Source organism: Amphiura filiformis, chromosome 4 (assembly GCF_039555335.1).
Source record: "Amphiura filiformis chromosome 4, Afil_fr2py, whole genome shotgun sequence".
Classification (NCBI taxonomy): Eukaryota; Metazoa; Echinodermata; class Ophiuroidea; order Amphilepidida; family Amphiuridae; genus Amphiura; species Amphiura filiformis.
The window spans coordinates 38,284,219-38,305,898 of NC_092631.1; the positions used below are offsets into that span (position 1 = coordinate 38,284,219).

Consider the following 21,680-nt stretch of genomic DNA (forward strand, 5'->3'; position numbering starts at 1 on the left):
CGTTGTTTTAATTTTGTTTTACACGGAAAACGCGACACATTGCATTGTTTAAGTATATATACCACTCTTTGTTATCACATTCTTAACGGGAATCTTATAATACATGTATATTTGTTAGAAAAGTAAAATAGTGCTTCTACATAATTTGTAAGAGGGTGGAATTAAATCATAAGACTCTCTCACGTATTTGTCTGATGTTTACTATTTTCCCAGCTTGTTAATGACATAGGTTGACTGCCTAAAGGTATCTGGATAAAAGAAGAAAAGCATTATACTGAAAACTGAATATTTTACATCATAATCTCGTCGTGGGGTTATTCAGTAGAACGCTGGAATATGTATGATCATGCATGCTTATGGCAAAGTATCCAAAGTTTAAAAAAAATAACAATTAACCTTGAAGTTTTGAAGCGGGATGCACGTTTCATACGGTATGTAGCTTCAAATCAGGAGTTGCAGCACGTCAACTAGGATATTGGCGACAACCCGTTAGCGTTAGCTAAGTAGATAAGTTAATACATAGATTAGCCTTGATATTAAAAAAACATCAATCAACTAGAGGCCTGCCCATGCGGTAAGAGTAGCCCTGATACACCATTTCACGTTTTTACCTAGCTGGGGGGTTTACACCCCCCAGCTAGGTATTGTAATCGTTCGGGTTCTTCCGCTGAAACAAACCACTGTAATCTTCCGTTTTCTTCCGCTGGCAACAAAGTGAAATTGCATTGCTTAAGTATTTACCTAGCTGGGGGTTTACACCCCAGCTAGGTATTGTAATCGTTCGGGTTCTTCCGCTGAAAACAAACCACTGTGAAACCCTGACTTGATGCTATGTAAGAATTATTTGACTTGTGAAGATATGGTTTGGCCTTTTTGAATCATTGTTTTTAGCTGCGGGTGTTAGCTAGCTGCGGGTAGCAGCTCTATTAATAAGTCACCATGTCTCTCCGTCTGTTAGTCCGTCCGTCCGTCCGTTAGTCCGTTAGTAACAAACGCTAAAAAATGCTGTTACGTCTACATTGTTTGTCGCATGGCTATGATACTTGAAGTGAGGGGAGGGCCTATACCGGCCCCATACTGGAAAAGAGTTTCGTCCCGAAATTTGGGAAAATGAGGGGAAATTGAGGGAAGTTAAGGGAAATTGAAGAGAATTAAAAAATTGGGATTTTTTGAAGAGAATGAAGGAGATAGAAATTTTTTGTTTTTTTTTCCGTTTTTTTTTTTTGAAATTGTTTTTTCCGAAATTATTTGTTTTCCGAATTTTTTTTTTTCCAAAATTTTTTTTTTGAAATTTTTTTTCCGAAATTTTTTTTTTTGTGAAATTTTTTTTCCGAAATTTTTTTTTTCCCGAATTTTTTTTTCCGAAATTTTTATTTTTGAAAGGTTATTTTTTTTTTCGAAAGTTTTTTTTTGAAATTTTTTTCCGAAATTTTTTTTTTGAAATTTTTTTTTCCGAAAATTTTTTTTTTTCTCGAATTTTTTTTTTCCCGAATTTTTTTTTTTTTCCCTGAATTTTTTTATCAAACTCAGTGACAATAAACTTGATGAGAAGAGTAACATTTTGGAATATTTTGCATGGATCAGGTCAAAGGTCAGCTGGGGTCAAATCTTCGAATTTCAATATCTGGACATCTGTAAGGGTAGGGCTCAATCTCGGCGACAACCTCATGACCAGGGGAACATGTTGGAACATTTTGCAGGGGGGCAGGTCAAAGGTCAGCTGGGGTCAAATCTTCGAATTTCAATATCTGGACATCTGTAAGGGGTACGGGGCTCAATCTCGGTGACAACCTCATGACCTGTGGAACATATTGGAACATTTTGCACGGGTCAGCTCAAAAGACATCATTCTGGGGCCAAATCTTAGAATTTCGTTATATGGACATCTGTAAGAGGTACAGGGCTCAAACTCGGTGACAACTCATGACCAGGGGTGAATTATGGAACATCTTGCAGGGGTCTGGTCAAAGGTCATCTGGGTCAAATCTTAGAATTGCATTTTCTGGACATCTGTGAGGAGTACCGGACTCAAAACTCGGTGACAACAAGCCTCATGACAGGGGAACATTTTTGGAACATTTTGCAGGGGTCAGATACCTCCACAACACCAACATGCCCCAGCTAGGTTTGTGGTCTATGACCACCATTTGCCTCTAGTTGTTGTTTGGTTTTGTTTGTTTTTTCTATTTACACGGTCTTTGGTTTGTTGGTACGTTTTTCATATTTACAGGGGATCTCTGGTTACTTAACTTTAATGCATTATGTTAGGCATTTTAACATGCTCTTATTTGTTGTTATTATAAGTATGGCAACATCAGATCTGGACAAAAAAAATCAAAACCTCCAAACAAGCGTCTTCTTGACAGCTCAGGTTATTTTGATTTTTCACACACAGCAATTTGGAAAGTGTTTTTTCTTTCCACAGAATTAGCTTTTATCGCATGCGTAACAAGCAAAACCCTCTTGACATTCTTCAAGTAGAGAACCTATCATTTCTTGTTTCCATGTCACCCTGATATGTCAGCGACTTGTCAACCAGTCAGTCTGCCTTGCTTTGAGTGCGTTGATGACATTGTATTCTCTTTTTACACTTTACTGAAATAGAATGTCGTATGTACAAATGTACATGGATGTCAAAATAAGATGTTGAAGCTGTCATGTCGTGGATATCTGGGTCTGCCTTCCCAAGTGTAACCCCGGAGGAGATTCTCCCTGGTTGAAGGTTTACGGGGATGTACCACGGTTTGGGGTATCCTTTCAGCGATTTTGGTATATCGATGGCTGGGTTTTATAAAGTGATGACCAATGCACCAATTGGGTGAATTTTGGCGAAAGTGTCAGGTACATGTACCCAATTTGGGCAAAGCACCAATTAACAAAGCATGATAGCAGATAGGCTATACTATGATTTTTCTTGGGAAGGAAGAGTACTCACACAATATATCATTCAAACCCTTATGGCACTTTAAAAAGTAACGTAAAACTAGAATACAATCCTTGGTTAATCGAAGCATGCAACACATGCAATCAATTTGATGCGAAATTCCTTAAGACGAATGACATTATCTGACAGGATACGGTAGAAAGAATGCCCCATATTAATCAAATATGATTTGAAATTGTAAGTTCGTGCGCTAGAGGTTAGATGTAAAATGCGACCGAGAGTATTAAAGTCTTCATCGGTGTATCCTTGCGGTCACTCACCGTGCTCACTAGATTGAGAGGAAATGTAATGTTTGCCATTATCTCTGGTTACAGACCACCAGTTTCATGATGACTATGATCCATGTCTTGAAGAACTTGAACTAAAATAAGAGAGACAATAAATACAAAAGAATTGGTTATGGCATTTTTTATCCACTCTAGATCTGATATTACTATAGTTTCAATAAGGTGCTGTATTCATTGTCTGGAATACCATGCCTCAGCACAATTGTGATGCAGACATTTCAATGAGATCATTGAACTTTTTATGGTCAGTTTAATTTGATTTTCTGATACTTTATCTCATTTTCATAAGTTCATACTATGTAGAAAGTATCAAGGATCCGTAAAACATACCGTTTAAATCACATCCAGGTATCAAAATGCTTATTTTTGACACACTAAAATATGTCACTCGCCTTTAGTCAATACCTAAATTAATTTAACTCTCGGTAATCCCAACCCAGAAATCAGCTAGTGTTTCGATGCAGTCAGCTCGAGCTAAAACTTTCATACTGTTCTCGCCATTTTCAATACCTGTTTCTTGTCTAAGCTATTCTCACATTAACCAAGACACACTGTATATCGTGTTTATCGCATTCAAAACACAAAACAGCTAAGTAAACGGTTCAATATCTCGTCACTATACACGTGGAAGTGGTTAAGTGGTATATTATGCGAAAAACATGACTAACATACAAAATGAAACTAATGATATTCACTAAAACGGCATTAATGTGTTGTAAGCGTACGGACTTGAATAATAAGCATGACAACATACACTCACAACGACAAAATGTAGGCCAATGTTTTTTCAAAAGCTCTTTACCTGAAACTATACAAAATCCTACTTATGGAAATATAAAGTGATTGGCTTGATGATAGTAAGTACTAAAAAGATTTCAGAAACGCCAACAGAAGGACATGTTTTGTTGCTGGCTGAATCTATTTTGTGTCTCTATATTTTCTATTGACTTTGAACAAACGTAAAATAGCATTAGCGTCATTGACAAATAACAGATCATATTTTATGACAATAATGTAATAAATTTTACGTTTTGATGAACTTGAACGATTAAATATTTATTAAAGTATCGTAACGCTTGAAGGGATTGCAAAATATACATCAAATATAATTCATATCAATATTTTCATGCCATATGCCGCGTAACAGTATACAAAGGAAAGGAAACGAATATTTATGGATCCAGTGGCATTCAGCGCTTCGCATGTTCATGTTGAATTCAATTTCAATATCATTAAAATGATGGTATTTTTTCCTCGATATGATCACATTTGCAATAGTGAGAAGAAAAGGTTCTAATATCTGTCTTCTATATGGAACTTTGTTCTATAATGACAAATTCCAAAACTGTTCTATAAAGAATTAAAGAACCTTCTAAGAAGCTAAAAGTGTTCTTTCAGTTTAAAGAACTTTTTACTTGAGTTTTCCAGGACAAAACGGGGTTCTTTAAGGCCTAGTTTTAGAACCATTATTTCTGTGAGGGAATGGGTCGAGAGCATGCAAAGGCCACTCTATGAATATACAAACGTATCCAGGTTAGAATTATGTATCACAGATGAGTATATCGACTGCCAGAAGTGGGTAAGTGCAATAGCTGCCTAGATGAGTACAATATACTGTATGTAAATGTTCGCAGGGCAGCTATTGCCCTTACCTACTTCTCTAGATATTTGAGATCTTATGTATTGTGGAACCATCATTGGAACTGCCATCTTCACTTTGTTTGTGTGTGTTGTTTGTTGATTTCTTCTTTACCCCTGGGTCCTTATTCAGAGGTAAATTTAAGCATCCATCTGTTCTTCTATTCACTTAACCATATCTACCACAAAACGTAAAAAGGGGCCAAAGTTTAAAAAATCTCTCCTGTGTGGCTTTTCACCCTTTTTTTTAATCTCAATCAGCGTTCATGTCAATAGCATTTATGAATCGATGACAAAATATACGATCTTTAATCAATCAATGTTTACTTCAAAATCAAACAGCCAACAGTATTAGATACTGGAGTTGAAGGGAGGAAAATCATTTTGGAAGCGGAAACGTTTAACCAAATAAAACTTATTATTTGATCCCTTTTAACCGCCTCAGAGGATAATGTGTTCGATGTGTATAATTCATGTTTGTATTTAGAGTGAGCATTGAATAACATGAATAAATGCATGCAAGGATGTATCGTAGGAACGAGTTTTCATTTTAAAGAGTTGCTTACAGCAAGTACTCGGGTATATTTAGATGATACATAAAAATGATTGTGGTTATAACAAGTTATAAAGGACAATAAAGGACAACGTAGGTAGCTGTGGCATGAATGACGTGTATGATGCCAGTAAATCAGGAAACAGTATCTGGGCACATATTTTTCATATAGTATTTTACCCCTTATTGAATTTGATATACACTCAGGTGTACTCTGGAGTACTCTTCGAGAGTATACTCTTGTCATGGTCACAGAGCAGAATCCCAGTGTAATATGATGTAGATCACCAGCCATTCATTCTTCTACGTGAATCAATCGTTATAGAGTATAGTATATAAGGACACGACAGCAGAAGAATTATGATGGAAGTTTTAACATTTTTATTTTTTGCACTGTGTTTATGGTTCGGAGCGAACAATTACCCGTTAGAAAATGATAGGTCCAAAGAATTAAAAGCTTGCTGAGATCAGAATATCCTTGCAGCACATTAATGCTTAAATGACAATTCAATATATAGCCATAAGTGTACCAGTATACGGGAATGGGATTTCACGAGTAAAAGTTTTGCCATACTGCCGAATATGAATTTGACAGAAAAACACGTCGACATGAACCTTGAAGAGGGCGTAGCCGCCGCAAGCATACATGAGTTGGAGTTTTTGCGATAATGTTGCTATGTCGACGTCACTAGAATTCATCTCCGAAATAGCAATATACATAGAGCCTGAGTGTTGAAAGCATTATATAAACTAATTATAGACTTATTGGAATTCAGTTCGCATATGATGTCACCTGACTTGATCGAAAGGGTATACTGTACACAAAGTGAAAGAGATGACGGTATCAAAGTCCATTCTAAATATTAGGTTTTACTCTCTTTTCAACTCCAATTGTATCCATAAAGGCTCCAATTCCAAAATTGTATTTGTCCATCGGAGTTGATGCAGCTTTGCAAACATCGTGTTCATACTGACGACGTAAATGAACTTCGCCATGGTGACTCACGCATTGGTTCGTAAATACATATCCAACCGGGGGTAGTACAGTCCAAATTTGATCTGTCAGTAGCGGGACCAGGAATTTTTTTTTCAGGGAGGGAAGCACTGTGGGTAAAGTAATTTCAGGGGGAGGTGTCAACCAATTTTGCGCAAATTTGCTGCAATAAGTGGAATTTTAGTAATTTTGGGTTTTACTGGGGGAAACGGGAGACAAGAGTTTTGACTCCCCCGGTGGTTTCAGAATAATGTCGGGTGATTCGACAAACTTGTCGCTGTTGCATCCATTACTATACACAAACTTCGGAGTGAAGCGGATAAGAGTGTATAGACTTGCGTTATGTACGTAAAAAGTACCGTTATAATTGTAAATTATCACCCCGTACGATGATAGTATCCTTATTATTTGACGGGTGACGCAGCCTGTTGTTTGTCATTTACACAGATGTCCCCTTGCCCGTTTTTGTATGTGTGTATTAGCTAAGTACCTACATTTAGGCCACATATGGACTTAGATCCAAAAAGGATACGGCAAAGTGATAAGTCAATAAAAAGCCTACTCAAAAAGCAAAGTTTTTCGGTTGTTTTTTTTTCTTGAATCAGTTTGTCCAAACTCATTGTATATATAGTAGACGGTTTTGTATTTCACGTGTATATTTTACTGAGAGGTCGTATAAAGCCGGACATTTGGAAGCACACAAATATTACAAAAGCGTCGCAGATACCCTTGTTTATAACATATTGCTATTATAATATTGTGTAGACTTACGTAACTTTTAGGTTAATTTGTGATCAGTGAAATCCTCAAGGTTAACTTGTGATCAATGAAATCCTCAAGGTTAACTTGTGATCAGTGAAATCCTCAAGGTTAACTTGTGATCAGTGAAATCCTCAAGGTTAACTTGTGATCAGTGAAATCCTCAAGGTTAACTTGTGATCAGTGAAATCCTCAAGGTTAACTTGTGATCAGTGAAATCCTCAAGGTTAACTTGTGATCAGTGAAATCCTCAAGGTTAACTTGTGATCAGTGAAATCCTCAAGGTTAACTTGTGATCAATGAAATCCTCAAGGTTAACTTGTGATCAGTGAAATCCTCAAGGTTAACTTGTGATCAGTGAAATCATCAAGGTTAACTTGTGATCAGTGAAATCCTCAAGGTTAACTTGTGATCAGTGAAATCCTCAAGGTTAACTTGTGATCAGTGAAATCCTCAAGGTTAACTTGTGATCAGTGAAATCCTCAAGGTTAACTTGTGATCAATGAAATCCTCAAGGTTAACTTGTGATCAGTGAAATCCTCAAGGTTAACTTGTGATCAATGAAATCCTCAAGGTTAACTTGTGATCAGTGAAATCCTCAAGGTTAACTTGTGATCAGTGAAATCCTCAAGGTTAACTTGTGATCAGTGAAATCATCAAGGTTAACTTGTGATCAGTGAAATCATCAAAGGTTAACTTGTGATCAGTGAAATCCTTAACGTAAGGTTAACTTGTGATCAGTGAAATCCTCAAGGTTAACTTGTGATCAGTGAAATCCTCAGGGTTAACTTGTGATCAGTGAAATCCTCAAGGTTTTGTGATCAGTGAAATCCTCAAGGTTAACTTGTGATCAGTGAAATCCTCAAGGTTAACTTGTGATCAGTGAAATCCTCAAGGTTAACTTGTGATCAGTGAAATCCTCAAGGTTAACTTGTGATCAGTGAAATCCTCAAGGTTAACTTGTGAAGTGAAATCCTCAAGGTTAACTTGTTGATCAGTGAAATCCTCAAGGTTAACTTGTGATCAATGAAATCCTCAAGGTTAACTTGTGATCAGTGAAATCCTCAAGGTTAACTAGTGATCAGTGAAATCCTCAAGGTTAACTTGTGATTTGATCCTCAAGGTTAACTTGTGATCAGTGAAATCCTCAAGGTTAACTTGTGATCAATGAAATCCTCAAGGTTAACTTGTGATCAGTGAAATCCTCAAGGTTAACTTGTGATCAGTGAAATCCTCAAGGTTAACTTGTGATCAGTGAAATCCTCAAGGTTAACTTGTGATCAGTGAAATCATCAAGGTTAACTTGTGATCAGTGAAATCCTCAAGGTTAACTTGTGATCAGTGAAATCCTCAAGGTTAACTTGTGATCAGTGAAATCCTCAAGGTTAACTTGTGATCAGTGAAATCCTCAAGGTTTTTGTGATCAATGAAATCCTCAAGGTTAACTTGTGATCAGTGAAATCCTCAAGGTTAACTTGTGATCAGTGAAATCCTCAAGGTTAACTTGTGATCAGTGAAATCCTCAAGGTTAACTTGTGATCAGTGAAATCCTCAAGGTTAACTTGTGATCAGTGAAATCCTCAAGGTTAACTTGTGATCAGTGAAATCCTCAAGGTTAACTTGTGATCAGTGAAATTCCAAGATTCTTGTTACAATAAAGTTACTTACTAATATTTTGTCCATCTCGTCGAAGGGCGTCATCAGATCTGAACATCTGATCCACATCTGGTTGAGTGTAGTGGTTTGACCATGACAAACGTTGCATTGGTGAAAAGTGTTCCTTTTTAACGTAATGTTTTGTACGTTCTTTTTCAATTTAGTGAAGCACTTTTGTATTATACGTATAGAAGTAAATAATGGTGAATGGTTCTAAAAGGTTAAAGAGGAAATAAACATACTTGATCTGGTTGCTGTATTGAACTGAATTGAACCTGTGTTAAATGAAATGAATAATTGGAATTTATACATGTTGTAGATTAACTATCATGCCAACACAAACTCCTGGATTTGTATAATGTTCTAATTTAAATCCTACTACATTATAGGATCAAATCGTTGTATTTATTTGATTCTTTTTTCCATCTAGTCGAGTGATCTGTGTATCGTAGACTCATATTATATATTTAATGGTGAATGATTCTAGAAGGTTTATGAAAATAATTAGATAGATGTTGCTGTATTTTACCTTGAACTCGTGTGAATTGAATAATGGAAATTTATACAAGCTATAGATTAGTTAACTATGTACAAAAAAGCTTTGTAACTCACCGTGCCTTTTGAAAAGAACACAGAGAAATCTTACAAACTTAATGCCGACAGATATGCTTCCCATGTATTGCGAACACTGTCAACAACTGCAGTCCGATTCCTTTTGAGACTGGTTCAACAGGTTTTATATCACCAGGGTCACCTGAGACCAGTTGCAAATTAAATGCAAAGACTTGAAGACTGTCTGAGTGTCATTTCTTAAATTGCTTCTCTTGTCCTTTTTGTCCATCTGTCATTCAAGACATGAAAAAAGTGGAAAGTCAAAATACAGGTTCGGTGGCAGTTTGCTGGTTTGCTTTTTTTTAAATGTGTATTTATAATATGATGTGTGTGTATGTTTCGTTCGGGGCATGCCTTGTGGGAAGGAGAGGCCCCAGTTGTCTTGGTTACATGTTCCTTTTATCCTTTTTATTTGTATGTTTTTATTGTTTGTATAAACATGATCTGGGGAGGACGGGTTATGTGTAGTGGTCTTCTCACTCGCTTCTCGCCACTGCGGCCCTGGTTCAATTCCCCATGTACGACATGTCAGATTGGTTGCCGATCCATGCTCGTCCTCGCAGTATTTTCTCCGGGTGTTCCGGTTTCCTACCTGCTTCTAAAATCGGACCTCTTCCCATACCCTTGTTACTTAGTATTCAGTTGGCATCCCTTTAACTTAACAGCCTGTGTGTACTGTATTAATACATGTATTGGGTTTTGCCTGGCTTTGGCCAAATGTTATAAAAACCCATTGCTACGTCACAATGATGTCACATATCGTACCAGATAAAGCTTCAGTAATCCTCCCAGGATGAAATTGTAGTATTTATTTGTACTGCAGAAGTTACCATGGGACAATTTAATGCTAAAAGAAGGGATGCAACAAAAAGACAGTTTACTTAACATGCTCATGTGTCTCTAGATAGACTACTCTGTATGGTCAGAAAACTTGACCCTTCTATTTTACCTTAAACTCAAAATATATACGATACGTTGTTTTACACGCTGTATAAAATCAAAAGTAGTGTATTCTTTAATGTATGTTTGGAAAATCATCAGTTGTTGGAACAAGGTCAGAAAATATTTTTCAAAGGTATTTGTAGATTCTTTCATAACACTTGATGACAACAACAAAGCAATCTACCCAGCAAACACAACAACGTTTTTAAAACGTTTTAAACAAGGTGTATGTTGGGTTTTTTTTACAAAAACGTTTTAATAACATTAAAATGTCGGGTTATATAAAGGTCATGAAAACGTTTTAAAACGTTTTTATGAAAATACACTATATTTTTAAAATGTTTTCAAAATGTTATTATAAACTATTTGTTTTTGCAAACATTTTTTCCCAAATATTTTGTCAACACTTAAATAACATTATGTTAAAATATTTGTAGTAGGTTATCAAAAAATGTTTTTTAATGTTATGAAAACGTTTTATACCCTTTTATACCCTTTATATAATCCGACATTTAAACGTTTTCTGACAACTTGTTATAACCTTTTGCGAATGATGTCGAAAACGTTTTGTGTAGGCTGGGTATGTGGGATAAGAACTGTTTGACATGATTTGCTATATTATGTAAGAATAGAGTACTGCTGCATCATATGTTAATGCAATGTCTTCCCAAACTTCACTACAGGATGAAAATGGTCATATTCGTTTCAACCCTGTAGTTGATTGTCAGCGACAGAAGCATTAACGAGGGGTGGCATATTTTGTACCGGCTTTATAATTGGGAAAGTTTGCTCTATTTTTACCCTATTTTTGCCCAAAATACACGTGTTTATTGGACATGTTAGCATGCTTGCTGATCCATGTTCGTCTTCGCAAGTTTTTCTCTGGGTACTCCGGGTTTCCCCCTGCTTCTAAAATTGGACCTCTTCCCATATCCCTGTCCCGTCATATTCTGTTGGTATCCCTTTAGTTTTGAGCCTCTGAGCACTATTTGGCTTTGCCTGGCTTCGGCCTAATGAAATCAATCAATCAATCAATCAATCAGTAAATAATTGGGGTTTTTAGGGGGGGCGTCCCCCGTGAAAAATTTAGGGAATTATATGTTCCTCGTAAATATCGTTGGATTTATAGTCAAGTACCTTTATTCATAATCTGAGTGCTTGAAAGTTTTTCAGATACATTTGTTAGATCTATGTGTACAACTTGAATATTGTTAGTAAGGGTAGGACGAAAACAGGTTTGTGTGAATATACGTACACATAATACGTCTTGTTATGTACATCTCTTTCACTCACTCCTCTCTCTTGCTTCTTCCCTGTCTTTTCTCTCTCTACATTCTCTCCTCTTATTCTTTCTCCCACACACACCCCCCCCTCCTCATCTCGTCTCTCTTCTAGCTCGTGCCATACTCACGTTTCAATCGCACTCTCTGTCATAACATGCTTAAATCTGCCAATTTTGACAAACTCTTGAAGTTCCATTCGTCTTCTTAAAACGCACTAGTTGGCAAAATCTTTTTATACGGAGTGAATAAAAGCGAAGCAAAACAATTAAGCACTTGAGGTGTTGAGATTGTTTCTACAAAATAAGTAACTCGAATTGCAACAATATCCATACGAATTTGCCATAACCACCATAACCTGGGGATCAGTTAAAGTCTTATGAAACTATCTACACGATTGTGACATTTTAAATAGACTAGTCTTGCTATATACACGCTTTGAATCCCGGTTGAAAACCCAGACGAACGTTGATCTCGAAGCTTTCACCATGACAAATAAAAAGGTTAATAATAGATGAATCTTGCGTATCCGCCACTGGACACAAACATATTCTCAAGTTGACAATCCGTTGACCGACTTGGTCATCACGGTGTAATCTACTTCATCAAGATAGTAATATTACAAAAGGTTATTACGCTGCCCTTACGCCTCTGTGAAATTACAAAACGTCTGATAGCATTAGTGTGTAGAGCGGGGTGGCAACCGCAATGTCTTTTCTGTTGGAATCCATTTTATATTACCTGTTAATAATGTAACCGATCGTTTCAGCTTTGTAAAAATGAAAAAGGTCGAAGGAGACAAAGTTATACAATTACACGCACAAAAATTGGTGACACACTTTGCCTATCCTTTGGTCCCCATTCGTCCATCCAATGTTGGACAAAGCCATGATGTTGTTAGTAGGTTATCGAGACCCTCCAACATTTAAAGGTGTAGGGGATATAATAGAATACAATGTGTATTTGAAATGATAGAAGATTTCTTTTACTCATCTTCACACGTTTGATAAGACACGCATTTTAAATAGTTTTGAGCAGGTGTACCAGCTATTTTTAAAGGAATGTGGCTCGGTGAATTGTTTTGTAACATTGTGTTGATGTACAAGTGGGTTTAGTGTGTCGGGTTAAATGAATGTTCCAAATATCCCTACGACAATTTGAGGGTGTCTGAGGATCTGTTATAGTCTTAAGGGATCTAAAATGAGCGTTTATTGCGTTTCGACAGTATTTTTTGTGGGACATGAGAGCACCTCGGACCTATCGAATTGCATTCTGAATACGAAGCATGTCTTTCTGATATCAAATAATTTTCATTTTTGAAAATCACAATATAATACAAATTTTATGACAAATTTTGACAAAAATTTGATAGTTTTCAAATTTTTGATATTTAACAGTCCTCGAAGTAAATTATATAAATCTAATGATATATTCTTAAAGTGTATGTAGCAGGGAGGAAAAGCCGACGGTCAATTGAAAATTTTGACCTTTCATATTGAAGATATGGATTTTTTTCCCAAAAAGACCTAATTTTCTTTTGGTGTTTTGGGAAAAAATCCATATCTTCAATACGAAAGGTCAAAATTTTAAATTGATCGTCGGCTTTTCATCCCACCTACATACACTTTAAGTATAAATCATCAGATTTATAAAGTTTACTTCAAGTACTGTTAAATATCAAAAATATCAATTTTAATGATTTGCCATAAAATGTGTATTAAATTGCGAATTTCAAAAAATCAAAATTATTTGATATCAGAATGACATTCTTCGTATTCAGAATGCAATTCGATATGTCTGATGTGCTCTGATGTCCCAAAATAAATACTGTCCAAACGTTCATACCCCAGCCCTTAATAAACAACGAATCCACACGATTTTGAGTCAACTTGCTATACACTTTTTGTATCCCGGTTGAAAACCCAGACGAACGTTGATCTCTAAAGCTTTTACCATCCAATACAAAGGTTAATATTAAATGAATCTTGCGTATCCGCCACGGGACACAGACAAATTCTCAAGTTGACAATACCTTGGCTGACTAGGTCATCACGGTGTAATCTACTTCATCAAGATAGTCATATTACAAAAGGTTATTACGTGCTCTTACGCCTCTGTGAAATGAAAACGTCTGATAGCGTTATTGTGTAGTGAGGTGGTTCAACCGCAATGTCTTTTCTGTTGGAATCCATTTTATATTACCTGTTAATAATGCAACCAGTCGTTTCAGCTTTGTAAAAATGAAATAGGTCGAAGGAGACAAAGTTATACAAACTTACACGCACAAAAATTGGTGGCACACTTTGACGGTCCTTTGGTCCCCATTCCTCCATCCAATGTTGTACAAAGCCATGATGTTGCTTATACATTGTATAGGTTATCGAGACCCTCCAACATTTAAAGGTGTAGGCAATTTAACAAGATACAATATGTATTTGAAATGATAAAAGATTTCTTTTCCTTATCTTCACACCTTTGATAAGACATGCATTTTAAATAGTTTTGAGCAGGTGTACCAGCTAGTTTTTAAAGGAATGTGGCTCGGTGAATTGTTTTGTAACATTGTGTTGATATACAAGTGGGTTTAGTGTGGCGGGTTAAATGAATGTTCCAAATATCCCTACGACAATTTGAGTATGTCTGAGGATCTGTTATAGTCTTAAGAAACAATCCACACGATTTTGAATCAACTTGCTATACACTTTTTGTATCCTGGTTGAAAACCCAGACGAACGTTGATCTCTAAAGCTTTTACCATCCAATAAAAAGGTTAATATTAAATGAATCTTGCGTATCCGCCACGGGACACAGACAAATTCTCTAGTTGACAATACCTTGGCTGACTAGGTCATCACGGTGTAATCTACTTCATCAAGATAGTCATATCACGAAAGGTTATTACGTGCTCTTGTGCCTCTGTGAAATGAAAACGTCTGATAGCGTTATTGTATAGTGATGTGGTTCAACCGCAACCGCGGTGTCTTTTTTTCTGTTGGAATTCATTTTATATGTCCTGTCACCGATTTTAATAATTTGACCAATCATTTCAGTTTTTGATGAGTCGAATCATCCAAGATTAGGAGATAAAGTAACAATCTTACAGACAATTATTGGTGACGTACTTTAACTGTCTTAGTGAATATCTGTCCCACTACTAGTCCAATGTTGGACAAAGCCATACTATTGTCAGTAGGTCTGTGAGACCCTCCAGATTATGTATTTAAAACGACAGACTTGTTTCAGACTTTTGAGTAGATGTCATCTACTTTTCCAGAATTCTATCTCAGTGAATTGTTTCTGGAACATCGTGTTGGTAAATAAGTGGGTTACGTGTCATGTTGAATATTCGTTTTAGCACATGATTTAACACACATAGAGACCAACCTGAAGCGATAAACATAGTGCACTTTATTCATTATGATTAATGTTCTTCGTAAGAAATTAATAAATAATAACCATCAATTCAAACACCTCTATTGAATTGTAAAGGCTGGAAATTTACCATAATGCATAAACTGACTTCTAATCCATCCTCTCCATCCTATATCCATCATGATAAATTGTTGATATTACCCACTGTAAGTAGTTTTTGTAAGCTTCCGTTCAGGATTCAATTATATTCCCGGTATTGTCGTTTAAGGTCAATGGTGCATCCTGCTATCTCTTAGCGGCGTATTCAAGGAGCAGCATAACAGCTGCGTCACGGAGTGAATCAATCTTGGCAAGACGTTTATTAAAACAAAAATATCGGTCATTTCGCGCACTTTGCCTTGGCAGACCTGTTAAGAAAAGAAAAGACTTAGTTCTCATTTACACACTGGTTGACAACTAGGCAACTTTGTTGGTCGCTCTACTGTCTCCTACATCAATTATTCTGATGGGTTAAGCTATAAACAAAACTTGAAGCTAAAAAGACAACAAAGCCTCGATTCAATTAACAAAATTAATGTGCCCCGCGTACCATTATTGTACATTGCTAGGAGGGAGAACCGGTGGTTAATTAACAAATCTTCAAACTCACAAATCAGCTGGTCATCACTGATAGTGGACTTTCAGATGGTTGATCTTCGGGGCGAAATCGTATTAATTTTCCTTCGTGCTTTTATCGTTACTTTTAATTAATTTTTAAATGTTCGTATACTATACTTTCTTTTTGACCAAATCGTTTTACATATAATCGTCAATACATTTAATATATAAAATCTCGCCCTTGCATATGAGAAGCTATATTGAAAATCGCTCAGAAAGTGGTATTTCGATTCCTGATATGACTTGCCTTATGATGCAGACAATATTGAGTTGTAAAGGAAATACAGCACTTCTTTCGGCGATATCTGAAAAAAAGTTACAGCGACCGACAAATATTCATTGATTTCATCCCATTTTGAGCTTTGAGAGTGTCTGGAATTGAACAAAGTGCAAGACATCAATGGAAAAAGGGAACAGTGTTGCCGCCGTTTTATTAAATTAAGGCAACGTTTTATGACCTTTACAACCATATTGACAGCTTCGTGGCATGTACTAAGAAATGTAGAACATCATTCATAAAATGGCTATATGCAGCAGCAGGAATCTGTCTACTCGAATGCTACCCTGAAGCAAAAGGTGATAGTGAATGTGTTTTACCATAAATTTGACACATATTTCAAACACTATAGGGTTGCACGATTTCAACATTTTTAGGAGATGACTAGTCGAGTCGGCACCAATATTCGCGACTAGTCGACTATTTGGAGGCCAAATTTGAGTTAAAACTCGAGGTCACTTTCACCATGTTCACGCCCAAAATGAACAGATCAACACGCGTAAGATATGGTTAAGATTGAATGACGTCACGCAGGCAATACCTCGGGGGCAATACTTCGTACAAAGATACATGTATGGTATTGAAACAGGCATCACAAAACATATCTTATGGACTAGGGACTTATTCGAACTGCCAGCAATTATGATCACGAGATAGGGCAAATACCCGGGTCTGCCTTGCAAATAATAATAATAATATAAAACATTTCAGCAACACTTATATTCAGCAGTCGTCGTTAGTCAACTGTCACCAAGTCATAGTTGAAAGTCGCGACTATCGCTAAATGTCGCGACTACGACTGTTGGCGACTTGGTCGTGCAACATCAAACACCGCATGTTCAACTTCCGCACTATTTTGCTCTATTGGCATTATTTTCAATCAAAAGAGCAAAAATAAGGACGATTCTTCAGCGATAACCTGTACCTGATAAATCACGCAAGTTGTTTCCGATTATTGTTGTCGTAAAGTTGACGGATAGTGATGGAGGAGTTGTGCAAGCACACCCGGATGTCGAGAAGTTTCAGTAGGCGTCTGACATGCTTGCATGTTAAACGCTTTAACGACATTTTGACTTTGGTTCGTGTGGAACACTCATCACAAACAGTTCAGTATGAGAACATATTGTGATATTTACTCTTCAACAGGTCTGCTAAAAATAAGCTTCACAGGCGAGTCCAGGCAATTGAATTCGGCACTCGTTATTAATGTCCCGACGCCTCTAATATACCCGGCTAATATGCAACTCTTAACAGAGCTTTCATTATTAATAAATCCACATTATGTAGCTTTAACTATAATGCTGCAGCTATAAATATGCAAAATTGGAATTGAGGAAATCGTCGTGTTTCATTGATCATAATACACAGCATCTTTTACGGCATTACTTTGTGTGTTTCATAGATTTTATAATTACACAGAATTGAACAATCTCTCACCAAAATGTATAGCTACCCAAGGATTTAATAACACTTTGAAAGGTCAGTATTTTATCATATAGAGTCTCGTGCTCATGTACATGTCTGTCGGTGCCATATAATTCAAGTAATGTTAACAGCTTCATTTTTTTCTCTTTTTCTGTTATACAGGGATTTGTGTTTCTACTAGCGTTCTCTCCAACCTGCGTTCTCTCACAGGACTCTAATTACAGCACAACAACCGAGATGGCGGAATATACCTTCCTTGCGGGGACCACACAAAGTCCCCAACCCAGTCCTGGTATCTCGGAGAGCAGTCCACTTAATACTCAGAGGCCTTACACTCTCCCTGCACTCATCAATAGAACAGTATTTGATATGTGGTTTGAACAATATAAAGAGAGATCACCAGGGAATTTTACACAACCATTTCAGGAATGTTTGTACAGACAAACGTTAGAAAGCTTCTACCTAGATTTTGACCTTGGAGAAAAAGGTACGTAGTCTTTTTTTTTTTTAAATACTGGGTTGGGGTAAATGTTTGTGGTGTTTGTTTGTTTGTTCATTTAGCTGGGTGTTAAAAGGCAAACAAAATAAGCAAAATCTAAATAGACGAACTTTAAGCGCTCTATTTCAGTCCATTGCTATTACTCAATTCGTCATGAATAGTAAATTAACTTCTGATGATTGAGAAAACAATCCGGACATGATTTGATGTATGGAAGTCTAATCAAATCTGCTGTGAACTTTTATGTCTGTGCTTATTCGCGTATTATGGGCTTTTTTGTGTCGGGACTGAAATAATGTGCTGGTAACATTATTCGTAAGACAAATAATATTACTACTTTGCGCTCCAACAGTCCCATGAACTACAAATGTTATTACAATATTGACAAACGTTGTTGCTGCTGCTGATTATGATGTTGTTAATGATGCCAATGGTTAAAACCATCAGGAGATACGGGAAAATTAATTGATGCACGAAATTGAATGAAGAGGAAGAGCACTTTGGTTTCATAATGGTCACTGGATAGGAACGAATGCAACAGTCAATGTTCATACAATATGTGATGATGATGATGACGATGATGATGATGATGATGATGATGATGATGATGATGATGATGATGTGATGATGATGATGGCAATTAGGATGATGATTCTGTTGTTGTTCAGGATGCACATGGTTAGAAGGATCATGAAAGTTATTGATGCGCGGAATTCCAGGAAGCGGAAAGAGCACTTTGGTTTCATAATTGCTACTGGAAATATGAGAATGCGACAGTCATTGCTCACACAAATATGATGATAATGATCAATGTAGTGAATTGATGATGATGATGATGATGATATGACATATGACGATGGCATTTTAACAATGATGATAGAACAATAAGGAGAAACGAGGAAAGTTATTTAACGAGTGTTGCTCAAGGTTAGAACTTTGAGGAGAAGTTATTGATGTGCGGAATTATTGATGCGGAAAATCCACTTTGGTTTCATAATTGCCACTGGAAATATGAGAATGCGACAGTTACAGACTGCTCACACAAATATGATGATAATGATCAATGTAGTGAATCTTGATGATTATGATAATGATGATCATCATTATGATCATCATGATGATGATGACAATAATGATAATGACGATGGTGCTTTTAACGATGCGTTAGAACTACGAGGAGGAGAAACAGGAAAGTTATTCGGACAAAAACGTGAGTGTTGTTGACTAGTTTTAAACTTTTCTTTGAGGAAAGTTATTGATGTGCGGAATTCCAGGAAGCGGAAAGAGCACTTTGGTTTCATAATTGCTACTGGAAATATGAGAATACGACAGTCACTGCTCACACAAATATGATGATAATGATCAATGTAGTGAATCTGACGATTATGCTGATCATGATGATTGACAATGACGGTGATGATTATGTTGTTGTTCACGATGCCCATATGGTTAGAACTATACCAGGAGGAGAAACAGGAAATTTATTGATATGCGAAATTCCAGGAAGCGAAAAGAGCAACTGGGTTTCATTGTCACTGGAAATATGAAAATGCGACCGTTACTGCTCACACATTAAGATGATGATGATGATGATGATGATGATGATGATGATGATGATGATGATGATGATGATGATGATGATGATGATGATGATGATGATCGCTGTGGTGAATATGATGAGTATGTGATAATGATGATGATCATGATCATGAAAATAAATATGATGATAATGAAATGATATTGGCAATGATATATGAGATCGACAAGAAAGGTCAACAAAATCAGAGATATCTTTCTATCCTACAATACACTGCACTACAAGTATGTTCAGAAAGTTAACTTGAAGCAATAGAAACTACATAATTATACTAAAATGAATAATGCAGTATTCCACTTTATGTATATTTAAAAGTCAAGAGCTCGCCACTTTTAGGCTCAAACTGTTTAAGTAAGAGCATATTTATAGCATTAGTGTTTGATATAAACACTTGGTTATTGCTACAACAATCATTCCTTACCGTATTTTATAGTGACAAAACTGGCGAGTCACTATTATTTTTATGGAAGACTTGCATATTTAATTGATGCAAGTAATTAGATATGCGTGACAGACTTGCATACGAATTAATATGCATGAAGAATAAGCTACTTTGATTTGACTACTCAACTAGGCCAGATAAAATATTTTACTTGTAGTTGCAATCTATGTCAATATTTGCAATGATTTTAATGTTGAAGTTGACCTGAATTTTTCATCGGTTAAAAAGTGCAACGGTAAAAAGTCAACATGGTGATGTTGACTTTATAACCCAAATCATTACGTAGGTTATTTGTAATGTTTGATGAGTGAGTGCGCGATGAGTTCCTTCAAATCAGGTTGCCATATTTTGTTTTGTTTTATTTTGTTTTGAATTTCTAGTTCTTCCATCACATAAAGTCACAAATTACAATCACTTATTTTCTATTTTCTAAGGTCGCTATAATAATGAAAATAAACAAGTGAGTGATAAATATTGAATACATTAATAAATATCTATAATAAGAGGATAACAATATAGATCATTATTAATTAAGAATTTTATAGATTATCATGGATAAGCAATATTCTCTTTAAAGTTTATTTATTTATTGATTTATTGATTGATATATTTTATTTATATATCTATGTATTTATTTTAATAAATAACAAACAAAAATAACTAAATAACATATACATAAATAAAACAAACAATTCAAATTGTTTATTTATTAATTTTTATGTAGTTATTTGATTTTGTTATTTAATATTTTATTCACTTCTTTATTTACTGAAAGTATTTATTTATTTATTTATTTGTTTATTTATTTATCTTTTTATACTTTTATGAATTTACGTTATATTCTTAACAGTTTTACCTCTCTTTACGTACTTATTATTTCATGTTTATTGTGAAAGTTGAGAGTAGAGTATGTTTTACCTCCATGTTTGACTTTCTGAATTGTTTGTTTTATATTCCATAATATTATATTATGAACAGTGAACACTTACATAATTAGATTTCCCGCAGAAATGTTTTTATTATCAGTAGTTTAATGATATTTGACCACGAGCAATAAAGCAATAATGGACAAAATACAGGAATACATGCAGTAAAAGCATGGTAAATTTGGCCTTAAAAATACAAAATCACTTGGACGGAAACAAAGCCATTATACACCTTTATAAAGGCACACTTAATATTGGACATTTTGACGCTCTAGTGATGAATTGTAATTTCTTTTATATGAAAATAAATGACAAAATAATCATGTAAAGTAACATTTGGTAATGCATCAACGTCCCCTTCTCGGCGACTTCGTTTGTTTATTTGTGGTATATAATGTGTATTATTACACCTGATAGGTGAAAAGGCGATATCTTTAAATCAACTACATCGCACATACTGTCTTTTTCCGTGGAGGCAGGTGTTTTGTCTGATCCCAAAGCAAATTGAAGTATCCAAGTAAATCACATAACAGATACGGTCTTTTTACTTGGAATTGTATTTTTTCATGCTTGATAGCCATAGGCGTCAACATAAAAAGTCCTAGTTTTGAGATATTTTCTCAAAATATCAAGAGCTATTTCAAGAACCACTGAACCAATACTAGGCTTGTTTGTACTCATTTTAATGCATTTATCATGCTGATTCCAAAAATGATCATGACAATTATTTACAATTCTGATATTTTTGGGGAAAAATGAAACTTGTCGTCTGCAGTAGACACCCGCGTGGAGAGAGTTAATCAGTTTGCTCATTAAGTCG

General features: G+C 35.7%; 1 protein-coding gene across 1 annotated transcript in view; it reads left to right on the forward strand.

Annotated features, from left to right (window-relative positions):
• The window catches only part of LOC140150188 (uncharacterized), a 208,246-nt gene extending 190,355 nt beyond the window's left edge, over positions 1-17,891 (forward strand). Inside the window, exon 4 of the mRNA XM_072172193.1 lies at positions 17,559-17,891. Within this exon, the coding sequence (XP_072028294.1) occupies positions 17,559-17,891 (333 nt within the window). The remainder of the gene's footprint in view (positions 1-17,558) is intronic.
• The last annotated feature ends 3,789 nt before the right edge of the window (positions 17,892-21,680 follow it).